Here is a 12,874-nt window from a genome sequence, read left to right on the forward strand (position 1 = left end):
CCAGAAAGGCTCTCTGGGTCGCTTTAAAGACTGAAATGGGTTACTGCCTTTGGTGATAATGGGATGCTGGGGAAAAGCATTTTGGGATTGTTCAAGACTTAACATGAATTGCAGGGAAATAGAGGTTTAAGGGTATAAAATGGCCCAGTGGTGTAAATAGGTTGCTGTCAGTATGCTTGTCTGGTCATGCCCTGTGCCTGAAGTGAGCATCTAAAACCAGGGACTGGAGGGATCTGTAGTGTGCATATGCATGTATATATGTTTTCCACTAACAAGTTTTTACCCTGATAAACCAGAGAGGAAAATGGAATGAGGCCTTTGGTGCTGTAAGTGTTTGTATGTTCTGTCTGTGTTGATCTGCGTGGCCAGCTGTATGTGTATGTATCATGTGTGCGTACACATGTGGAACACAGGCTCAGCCTTGAACCTGGCTGGACCTGTGGGCATGGAGCTACACTCTCTACTGCAGCATGATGCTATTCCATCGCAACAAAATCACACTGTGTAACTGTGTAGAGGAAAGTCAAAACCAGTACCTCCTACTGCTCCATTCCATGATTTATGTATAAACATTTTCAAGTGGAGCAACATTTAAAAAAAAAATCCTCTTTCAATCACTACCTCTTATCTATAGCTCTATAGATATTCTCAATTCTCTGATGGCAAGATTCTGGAAGAGAGAAATTAGGGACACTGCAACATTTGGAAATTACATTGTGATAGACATAGCTGAGACACCTATGAGCACCAGAAACAGATGTTTCAGTTTCCTTTCCAGTTATGAAGAAATACAGATACCTTTTAATGATAACTCACAAAAAAATCATCACATGATCAGAGAGTCAGCAAAGCAGGAAACAGAACAAGAGCACACCTGGATGCTTGTTTCATTCCGGATCTTGCGCACTGAAGTCAGAAGTGCCATACTTCTGTTTAGGATCCAAAGTCAGAGAAAACTTTCTCCAGTGATAAGATATATACAGAGCTATATTTTGTAAATTCCTGTTTACACAACATATCAATATTTAACTAGTATTTGGTTATATGTTTCTACTGTCAATTGGGAAAAGACATTACTTGGCGGTTGGTAATCTTCATCTAGAATACTGTGCTCAGTTTTGGGCTCTCTAATGCAAACCAGCCGATTGGAGAAAGACCTGTGCATGAGCAGGTGGCTGGAGCATGTGCTGTTAGGAGGAGAGGCTTAGAGACCTGGGCTTTTTCAGCCTGGAGAAAACAAGGCAAGAGGGGGAACATTAACAGCAAGGCCTACCAGCAGTTACTAAGACAAAAGAGCCAGCCAGATTCTTCAGTGGTGCATAGCAAGATGATGATGTAAAGCAACAGGCATAAACAAACCAAGAAAAGTTCAGGCTGGATATTAGAAAAAGCTTTTCCATGAGGACAGTCAAGCATTATTGGAACAGGTTGATCAGAGAGGCTGTGCAATCTCCATCCTTGGACATTATTGAGACACGACTGGATAAAGCCCTGAGCAGCCTGGTCTGATCTCATAGCTGGCCTTGCTCTGACAAGGAGGTTGGACTAGAGAGGTTGGACTAGAGAGGTCTCTATCAACCTTAGTTAGGATTCTTATTCATCTTAACGTCAAAGTCACATGACTTAATTTGCACTAGTATATCTAAAGCTGTATAACCAACCTGCTGAACTCACTAAGCTTGAACTGAATCATAGCAGGAAAGAGGTGTCATCAGTGCTATACCGCTTGTTACCACAAAACGAAGGGACACACGATAAATGTTATGAAGTACTTTACACTAGTGTAAGCACAGCTGAAATGACAATTTTACCAGTATAATAATATGGAACCTTTACCACAAACAGTGCTATTTGTTAAAAATGAAAAAAAAAAAAGGAAAAGAAAAAAGAAAACAGTATGTTGATCAAGTCTAATTACCTTTTAAATTCAATTGTGCTTTATTTAAATGACAACTGCAAGATTTAAACATTCCCCATGCAGTCAGCAATTTTTAACTCAGTAGCAATAGTGAATTTTATTTCTCCTGAAGTGCAACTGAATTAAACAATTAAATTAAACGTCTGTCCTATTGACTCTTAAAAGTTAAAAAAAAAAAAGAAAAGAAAAAAAAGAACTGAAGACTGTAAGCCTTCAGCTCCTAGCAAGACAGGAGTCTTGAGAAATAAGTCACTTCATGAGACTTCTCCCAAGTATATTAACATTTTTTCCCTTTTTTTGTTTCACCCCAAGAGTATATAAAGTTGGCAAAATTAGGGTACGATACAAACCAGCTACTGTGAAGACAGTAGGGATTTTTTTTGTCTGCTGCATTATGTAACTGAAGAATAGCATGGCAAAAGGAATTAAGGCTATTTTAGAACAAGTAGTAGCTGGTAATTTTCTACAGCTTCAGTATTACAAAACCATATACTGCCAAGAATAATGAGATAACCCACAAACCCTGTTATGGCACACTTACTGACACCCCCTGCAAGTGTTGATTATCATAAAAGCAAAAGGAACATAGAAAACTTGGAATAAATTAAACATGAAGCATAGACAGTAAAAAAGGAAAAAAATGGAGAAAAACCATTAAAAGTTACTTCCTCCCAGCATGCTATCCAAAAATATTCATTTAATTAAAACGCTGATCAGGCTGCATTCCTAGGTTATCTGGTCCAGTTAGACTGGGATTATCCCACCTGAAATCTTAGCTCCACCTATCTCAACATTCCTCCTTTCACTGCAATGGGTTTAGCTATCAGACATCTCAGCTGATTGTTAAGAACATATAAACATAAAAAAAAAGCTTCCCACACTGGCAATAGGAGAAGCTACCTGGGCAGGCTACACGACCAGTCAGGCTCATGTACCCCGCCCTGAGGTTGTTGGATTAGGGATGTTGGAGTGTACACCCCTGTCTGTTCCTATTCCTCTGTTTGTGGACCTGTTGTTCATAAACTTGTCTAATCTCCTGTGGACCTGCTAATACCGCCTGTCCTTACAACATCCTGTGGCAATAAAACCCAGAAGATCATTACCTGCTTTCTAAAGAGGTACTTTCTTCCATCTTTTTTAATGTCGTCATCTACCAATTTCATCGAGCATCCCTAATTCTTGTACTGTTGTATTCCATGAACAACAGTTTACCCTCCACCATGGTTTTTGTAAGTCCTGGTCATATCGCTTCCCATTACCACTTTTCTCCTCTTCAAACTGAAGCTCCCCACCTTCTCAATCTGTCTCATAAACAGAAAATAAATGTCTCATAAACATAAATCTGTCTCAGTTAAACATTTTAGTTGCTCTACTCCATACCTTCTGTAACTATCGGTTTTGGGAGGAGAGATCAGATGTGCACACAGTAACTCAAGATAGAACTTAACAGTATGGCAAACTGACTACATTTGCACTCTCCAAAACAATCTCTCAAAACCAAAACACAACAGAGCTAAGACATTAATGAACAGTACAAAAACCCTTTCAACAATGGTGGTGTTCTGTGCCAACTCCGAACTTTAACCAATATCAGCTTACTCATCAGGGAAAAAAAAAAAATTATCAAACTATCTTCCCATTTTTTTGTGAATTATATTTGTGTTTACTTCTCTTGCCGAGACATTCAAAGTCATTTACCCTACTGCAAATAATATTCCCAAAGATAACCAATAGGACAAATTCTATACCATCCTCCGTCCTCATAGTTGAGACTACAGAAAATTTCTAACCTCTGATAACTTTTTAGTTGCTGTAGCAGCCTCTGGAGTGCAAGTTAAAATAGATTTAGGCCTCCAATGACTTACGCCTGCACATTAACCTGGAACAAAGTTATCCCCAAATCAATGGACTGTAGCTTAAAGCTAGTTTTGTACCAACTAACAATGTAAGCTGCACTTTACATTTCCTGAACACAAAGGAGAATATTCTCCCCAAGTATGAAATGCTGGCCTGAAAACACTTGCCTGTAATGCATTTTAATGTGTTAACGTTTTCCTTGTCTAAATACCAAATATGTTACAAAATATATTTCTAGTTTAAATAAGAATTTTCTCCTGAGCCATCCATCACCTTTTCAGGTTGGTTGGTTCTACAGTAAATTTACCATTTGGAATGTTTGGCATACTACATCAGACCCTGATGTCAGACAGATGGGGACAGAAATGTAATGTACGCTCTCGTCCAGCTGGGCAAATAGCAACAACTGAATATCAAAAGGGAAAGGCAGTCAGGCAATACACCACATTAAGATGTAGGAATTTTAAGAGCTAGTGCTGGAGAAGGAGGGAAAAAAAGGATTGAGAGAAAACAGAACAAAAAATAAAACTGAAAAAGATAACATGAATGAGAAATACATGAAGTTTTTAGGGGAATGGGAAGATTGACACAATAAGTAATGTTCAATGAGCAAAAAAACTCCATTAAAGATAAAAATATGAAAACAAGTGATCTCAGAAAACAAATTGAGAATTTAGTTTCCATCTCACCTTTACATATTCTACATGTATATTATCAAAAAGAATTATAAAAGTAAACCTTCATGCTTTTACATAATGAGCTTATAACTAGAGCTGTGGTACTATATCCTCTTAGTAAGATTATAACATGACTGCGGGATTAACAAACAGGAAAATCTGGATTGTGAGAAAGAAGTATTTTTCAGACATAAATCTTTAACAATAATAAGGCAAGCTGAGAAAGACCGGTGAAGTAAATGGATCCCTCCCCCCCCCCCCCCCAAGCATTCTCTCTTCTGGATCCTGCAAAAGTCTCCATTGAAACACCATGTATTTGTTTCAGCCTTTGTTAGGTTTTCAGTCTCTCAATTTTCTTCCAGCTTCTCCCCGTGAAACGGCTTTGCTGGCTGTATGCTGACTGCCTCATTTGTGGCAGCTGTAAGCTTTAGCTTTAGCCAGATAGCTACAAAGAGAATGGTTTTTACTGCTCCTTTAAAAATACAAACACACCCTGCTTCTTATTTCATCTTTATGATGTTTCTGTGTTGGCTTGAGGCATTTTAACAATAATCAAAATGAGAGCAGCAGGTAAGAAAAATCAGTTCAGTGTTGTTTAAGCATTCATATACAATTTTAAACTTACAGAGGACAAAAATCTGTCATTTCAATTTTAGTCTACAAAGCAAGAAAAGGTAGGTTAGCTAAAAGAATGTGCAAAGAGAAGATGCAAGCAGATAAACCTGTGAAAACATTCTGTCATGGAAGACCAACAGCTATTAAAGCTGAAAAAGTGATAAGCTGGTGCCCTTTAGATATACCCATCTTCCCTTCTGAAGCCTTTGTTGGAGGTTTACAGAGAACACCCCAAACAGCAGTAGCATAAAATAATGATGCACAAGACTTACAACAACTCAAGCAAGTGCTAATAGTGATAAAAAAATTACAAGCATCCGATTACAGAGTTGAATTCTGTTATGGGTTCTACTTCCTCTCTGTGAAGGCAGTAATGGGTGTGAATGGATGTTAAGAACACAGGGTGTGGGGAAGCAGACATGAAGAACAACAGCTGATATAAACTTGCTTAAATATTTAGGTAGATAGATCTGGTACTTTGGGTGGTGTGAAGGGAATCCACATTTACAAAACACTTCAGCTTAAGAGGAAGAAAAGGGAAGCTCTCTATCCTGTGATTTTTTTTGATCATAGGACTAGGACTTTGGATTGCTCTGCATGATCTGGCTGCATGACTTTATTTGTCACTGACAAATGGAGAAGTCCAGTATTTTATAGGGGTTTTTTGATCCTATTTTTCAGTGAATAAGAAGCCAAAGATGCATTAAAAGGGCATCAAAACAGAAATCTGATATTCCATTACTGTAAACATTCAAAATATTGCAGTTGCAACATATTAACACATATCTACAAGGCAATATTAACATAAACCATGTAACCAAAACCCACTGGTTTGAGATAAGCTGAAACTGAATGGTGACAAAATGCCAAGATTATCCAGATTCTATTGGCAAAGAGAAGAAAGAAGACCATTTTCTTCCCTCTAACTTGACATTTTTGCTACAGTTTTCGTAACTGTTAACAAAAGAAGAATGGAAGAGCTGACTCTGGGAGACTTACAGATTTCTAATGTATGAAGAGATATCCAAGAATCTTTCAGTGAACACCGAAAGCCATTTTTTCCTTTATAGTTTCCCTTGAATGTCAGATTTTCTGCTGCTGAATGCACTTCTCAGAGAATAGCAAAGTTCTGTAACCCCTTAAATTATCTTATTACTCGGATAGCAGCCACAGACCACAAAGTCATGTCAGCTGTATCTCAGCCCATCTGCAAAACAGATCTTGCCAGTATTTATCCTCACTGACAAGAGATTTAAATATTCCCTGCAGTCTCCAGACAGTTTGTCTGTGGCCTCTTTATTATGACTGTGAGACCACATTTCATAATAAGAATTTGTTAGTTCAAAGTTCAAAATCACAAATAACTGAAGATATATTCTTGCTCAAAAAACGTTGACTTGTTTTGAGTTTTCTGGTCACACACTGTTGACTTCAGCTGTTTTCTACTTCTTTTGTTGGTCACCATGACCGATAAGGAATAGGAGATGAGGCATGAGAGACTATGCCCATCACCAGGTGAAATACAGACTATTTCTTTAGTTTTGAGCTTAGCAGATTTAAAATAAATCATACTAATAAAAGCGCAGCTTTGCATGTCACATAGATTTGGGCAATATTAAATAATTTCTGAAGCATTTCACACACCTGAAACATCTGTGATAATATTAATTAGTTTCTATGAGCTTCTGGAATAACAAAGGAGCAAAACCAAGTGTCAACAGCAATAGTTAACCTTGTGAAGAGGATAAAGCAGCAAATGCAGTTTATGGCACCGTGATATTTAATATCTCTTTAGTATCTCATGACCCAACATATACAGTGTTTTTCCTATTCTTTCCCTTCTAGGAGTTACTCACGTGTAAACTTTGAGAACAAAATCCTTCTCTTCTTTTATTTCAGAGATTGACTGAAGGACATCCATGATACTCAATACTGCACAGCCATAGGGGCGGCGATAGTGTAAATGAGGGGGCCCTTTTTTTGAATCATTTAGCAACATGCGACCTAAAATTAACAGAAAATTAAAACATTAGAGATTCACATGCAGCTATTTTGTCTGTTCTGTTCTATTATCCCTCTGAGTATGCATACCTACAGTAAGACTACAGCTTGCAGTCTTTCTTGTAGTTCTCACTCTTTTTTCTTCTTCTTACACAGTTTCAAATCCAGAGGTCCATTTGAACCTACATGACCCACTGGGCTACTCTCATTAAGGCCCATCACCTCATTTAGCTAACAGAACACTCAAGGGCAAAGTGAACAGCATCATGTCTGGCCACCTTTGATGTGCAGACCCATGACACATATCTGCATCCAGCTGGGTTGACTACAAATCCTCTGTTGAATGAGCCAAGAATATGGTTTGTACTCACCTCTCTGCATTCACACAAAGATTCACTGTGGTCCCTTCATTATAGTCCAGTACTTACACAAATCTTCACTTTATACGATTGCTTTAAGGGAATGTATTATATATTGCGTCATTTATTATGTTTGTCTTGGAGTGCATAAAGGAGAATTCTGAGATACGAAGCTGCTCAATGATTAACTTCGTATTGCTAAAGCATTTTTCTAATAGAGTAAAAAATGCCAAGACCAGAAAAATCACTATGATAACCTAAGACAACTTGTAATATTACACATAATAATTTGTCCAGCACTTCTTGCATCAAGGTTAAGAATCTGAGCTTGAACTACATCGTATCTTTCTACAAGCTTCATTTATCATCTCAAGTGATACAGAGTAATTCTAACTTTTAGATACTTTGTGACACAGTGAAGTCAGATAATGATAACCTGATCCATCTAACACATCTGTGACTTAGAAGGCATATTGTCATTCACAGGACAACGCACCAAAGCTATGGTTTCACTAAACTGTTTAGACCTTCTGTACTTCAGAAAAGGTATCTGTGGCTGCTAATGGATGTTGGTAGTGAATGGGCTGGAAATAGGGTTAAATACCCTTTCATTGCAAACACTACCTAGCCATTTTTCAGTTAACAGAAAACCTGGAAAACATGAAAGATGGTGTACTACTCCGTTGTTTAGAGTAATACAACTGAAGAGACTGTCTGTTATTCCTACTATATGTTGTTAACTTATTTGAAATAAGTTATACCTAACATAGGTAAAATATTTACTTGCTAATTTCCTAGTGAAAGTACACACACTCATAGTTTAGAACCATTTAACTCCCTGTTACTAACTAATTATATCTTTATTAACTAGAGGTTTTTCTCTGTCCAGCATGTTCCATCTAGAAGAGATTCTAGCAATTTAATTCATGTACCAGAAGTCACACAGTCACGTCACTTAAACACACGGCTGGGCTAAAAAATTCATCTAGCTATTCATGAACTACTTCGAGCACTGTACTATACCGTGCAAGACACATTCTAAATTCAACTTTGATCATAAACACTTTCCATTCTTACTACTGCAAATCGTAAAAAGAATAAATGAAGCCTAGCCTGGCCTACAAATAGTCAGAGAAACCCACTTTATAAAGTGTGACTAGTCAAGGGAATTCACAAGGAAGGGCTCTCTTCCTTGGGTAGAGTCAGGTCTAGGTACTACGCATCCAGATCTCTCCTTTGGATAGCTCTATGTGAGGAGCCAAGCGAACCTGGAAAGAAGCAAGTGTACGCTGCTAGATGTTGGGCTGCAAGCTTGATAGGCTTCCAGCAGGCAGGTACTGCTGCTGATGCTCCTTTTTTGGCATCAGCAGGTAGAAAGAACACCCGACAGGTGTGACAGCTTCCCTGCTCTTATGTTTTATGGGCATCTCCCTAAACTCGAGTGTGGGTTCTTGGATGCACTGCAGACTCCTACAGCAGAAAACAGATCTCTGTATGTAATTGTCTAACAGCTTCTGATTTACTAGATGTGAATGGCTAGCTATGCTGATGTCCTGACCTATAAACTAGCTATATATAATTAGTAAAAAGACCTCATTTGAAATTTTGGAACATTAAACAAAAAGCCTTTTAGTTCTTCCCTCCTTCCTCAAATGTGGTGTTTAATCAAATATTTTCTTTCAGACTGAGAAAAAAAAAAAAAAATCACTGTTAAACAGTCATCAGTAACCTTTTAACACTTAGTTACATATTGTCTGAATATTAATCTCAGCAGACAGGCATGGCCTATGACTGAGTTTTCTAACTGGTTAAATCATTATAATGTCAGTTAAGTAAAACATACATTTAAAAATATGTAAAAACATTGTTAATTGCATATATTTCAAGTAATAAATCATACTGTACCTATTCGAATTACATGGGCAACTATGTACAAATCTCTCTTCATGTCCTTGCTGCTGAGATCCTAAAAGATTGGGAAAAAATATAGACATTAAAAAAAAAGAACACGCTGCGCTTCCAAAATAAGTGCCTGCAAAATCCCCCCAAACTATAATAAGGATTACAGAGTATTACTCTCCATTCATTTAGCTCCTGTATCTTTAAATAAGAGAAAGTATTATTATTTCTAATTTACAGACAAGAAAAATAAAGCATAGAAGGATTATATTTGGTTGGAATGTTCTTTAGAAGGAAAAGAAATGAAAGATTTTTGACTCCACTGACTAGTGATGCTGTATCAAAATTCTAGCAAACATTTAAAATGCTCATTTAATCCTTAATGCAAACACATTATTAGACTATTAAATTTACAAAGTAAATTTAAACCCCTGAGTTACCTCAGCTGCAACTCATCCTGGCTTCCTTCACCCCATCCCCTGACTGCAGGTCACAGACCTGTCCCCAACCCTGTTCCTTTGCTTCTACTTTCCTTTTTTGGCTTTTGACTTCTCACTGTGTAGTCTAGATAAAACTTCAAGTGTGTTTTATTTTGTAAGTGGATAGGTGCAATTGTCAGAACAAGCAAAAGTCTGAAGAGGAAAAAAGGTAGGAGACTTATATTCATTGGTCTATTTGAATGCTTTTAAATATGCAGCTTTAATCCTGTTTCATATGATATATGTTCATTACTTTATGAAAGCAGCAAGGTAGCATCTCAACCATGTATAGAACCTACTCTATCTATATGAGTTGACGGGAGCCAAGGGCAGCTAGTTCATAGCTAACCTTCTTAGAAGTCCAAAACCAGGGTAAGCCGCATGCAAACTGCTGACTGCAGATGCTTTCTGCGCCCTTCTAACTGCTGAAACATGCCAAGAGATTATTTGGGGAGCATGGTAGTTGGAAAGGGCCACATTTGGCTAAATACATTCTAACGGTTTAAGTAGCATGGATGGCACTTATTTTTAGTATGTTAGAAGCAGTGATAGGGTATTAGGAAAACTAAGAAACAAACTCAGTCTTAAGATGAGGTAATTGCTTGGTAAAACATAGGACCTTAAGATCTCCCAAAAGTTATTTTATGGCAAGCAACTATATACATGGATGAAAACTCTGAAATTCCACGTCACAGAACAGCAGGTCAAAACTTTTAAAAATGAGCTTGAAGAAAAGCCAAAAAAATGGGAAAAGGAGAACCTACAGAAGAGCAAAAGGAAAGTTGAAGCTAATGAAGACAAAAAACTATTATTGACCTTGACAAACCTTTAATAATAAATAAAATAAATTAAGAAAATATGTATAGAGTACTTGTCAATAATTCATTACTCTGGCATTTTGCATTAACGCGTTAGAAGCTGTCTTAATTGCAACTTCCTTGGCATGTTACATTTTCTTCTGATACATTATAAACAAAGATCAACTTCTAAGACATTCCCCCCACTGGTTTTTTTTTTTTTTTAATTAGAGGAAAGATCTAAGAATCATTTCTTTCTAAAAATATTACCATTGTTCAACAAGTTTTCCTCATGTTACTAAACTCCAAGACAAGAAGATTTTAAACAGGTAATACGTACTGTGAGAATATTCATGTTTTAGACTCATGCAAAAAGGCTCCTTGTGCTCTACAGCAACAGCTGGTGTCTCTCTCTCTCTCCACTCTACTAAGCACTATCATCTTATTGTTATGTACTGGCTTACACCATACAGCCTCCAAATTCTCCAAACATAAAGGGCATCGCTCTAGTCATTTCTCAGAAGAGCAACTGGAAATGCAAAATGATTAATATATTCTTCCTAAGAATGTGGGCGAGTGAGTGAAGTGTGTGCATGTGAAACATCCAAAAAGAAGGTTTTAAGCTCACTGTTGTTCACTTCACTCCTGCCCTTACACACTGAAGCAATGGACATCACCTCACATAATTCTAAAACGATTTTTTTTTGTTTGTACAAAGTGTTTTCAACATGATGCTTTTTCAAAACAGCTCTAGGGCTTTATATATGACTTTACAAACAACTTGAGATGATACCTATGTGTTCATGTTTCTTCACTTTTGTTTTTTCCTTTTCAATTGAATAAAGATATCCATCCCAGTGGTAATAATAACTTCTAAAAGGTACACTTGTGTGGGCAGAACAACACTGGTGGATTTGTTTATGAACAAATGCAGCTTGGCCTTCTAATACTACATTTTTTTGAAAATACAATGCAAAAATCAACTGGAAGAATCTCAGTAACACACATTCAGATAAAATCTTGTATTTTTCTTTTTTAAAAAAAAACCCAACTAAGTGGGGTTTAAAACCACTGTAAAAGGAAATAATGCAATTATTTATAAAGGGGGGAAATTTTAAACTGTGAACATCTAAGTTCTGTCATTCCTAGTTTGAACCAATTTAGTATTTTGCAAAAGCTAAAACATGAACTTTAATTCACACAGCAAATTTCTTTCCCATGTGACTTGAGAAACCAAATCTCAACAACTGAGATTATGATGGCAATGCACATAAACATTGAACTTCAGATTATGGTGACATATAGCACAATAAAATCTGGGCACAGTGCCTGAGAACTAGGCATAAAGAGAATTTATTCTAAGGAGAAGCTTCAGTTCCTTTCAAATAGCTCTATATTGCTAAATTACAGGAGGCAAGTAATAAATTCATGGCTGTATCTTCTTACTCAGTTTAAAAGGAGCACTGTACTTCCCTGGGCAGCATATGCAGTGAGTTGCAAATATGCTGTTTGGTATGCTTTCCAGCTAGCAGATCATGTATCTCTGAAGCCAAAGAATTAAGCTATATAAATCTTCCTTAGCGTTTTCTCTTCAAGTCTTATTTTGCTGCTGCATGAATAAGGGAACATACTTTCTAGGCTTTCTTCATCACCTAACATACCAGTGTAGCATATGGTAGGCTCTATCTTGCATGTCTTGGAGAAATTGAAGTTCCGTGATAAGAAGGGCTTTGACGTAGGTTTAGTGCCTGACAATACATTTCAAAAAGCAAAAAAACCTTGGAGGTAGTACTTAATACCCTGGAGAGCAATAGATTTTTGAAAATATCTGTGATTTGACAGGGGGAATTTTACTATGCTATCAGACTACCAGTTCTAATTAACAGCAATTTAGAGAACTGTTTTTTCAAAGGGCAGCTGTCAAAATATCAGAAAATGGTAGGGCATGCACATATTGATGGGTTCACACTTCAGTCGCTTCTCAATTTCACAAAAAATATACTGTGTCACAGTCAAAAGGCAAAAAAAATGTGGGCCCAGATGGCCTTGTATTTCATTTTGTACAGCAGAGGCTTTTTGCAAGGGGACAAATTCCGACTACAACATGGACCAAACAATCAAACCCTCCAACCCCTGTGAGGAAGTCTTCAGATAATTTCTCTGCAGAGAATGCCTGCACACGACTTAGGACCCAGAAGAGGACAAACTATGTTTATTATTTGCTTGTGTGCGATATAAATAAATCAGTTTCCAGGAAGGTGTTCTTAGCACT

The 12,874-nt window shown here is 37.2% G+C and overlaps 1 protein-coding gene across 1 annotated transcript in view; it reads right to left on the reverse strand.

Annotated features, from left to right (window-relative positions):
• DOCK3 (dedicator of cytokinesis 3) overlaps positions 1-12,874 on the reverse strand; it is a 205,192-nt gene that overhangs the window by 89,581 nt on the left and 102,737 nt on the right. The window contains exons 11-12 of the mRNA XM_075714594.1: positions 9,333-9,393; positions 6,924-7,071 (exon numbers count right to left, since the gene is read on the reverse strand). Coding sequence (XP_075570709.1) covers positions 6,924-7,071; positions 9,333-9,393 — 209 coding nt within the window. The remainder of the gene's footprint in view (positions 1-6,923; positions 7,072-9,332; positions 9,394-12,874) is intronic.

This window comes from Pelecanus crispus, chromosome 7, assembly GCF_030463565.1.
Source record: "Pelecanus crispus isolate bPelCri1 chromosome 7, bPelCri1.pri, whole genome shotgun sequence".
NCBI classification, from domain to species: Eukaryota; Metazoa; Chordata; class Aves; order Pelecaniformes; family Pelecanidae; genus Pelecanus; species Pelecanus crispus.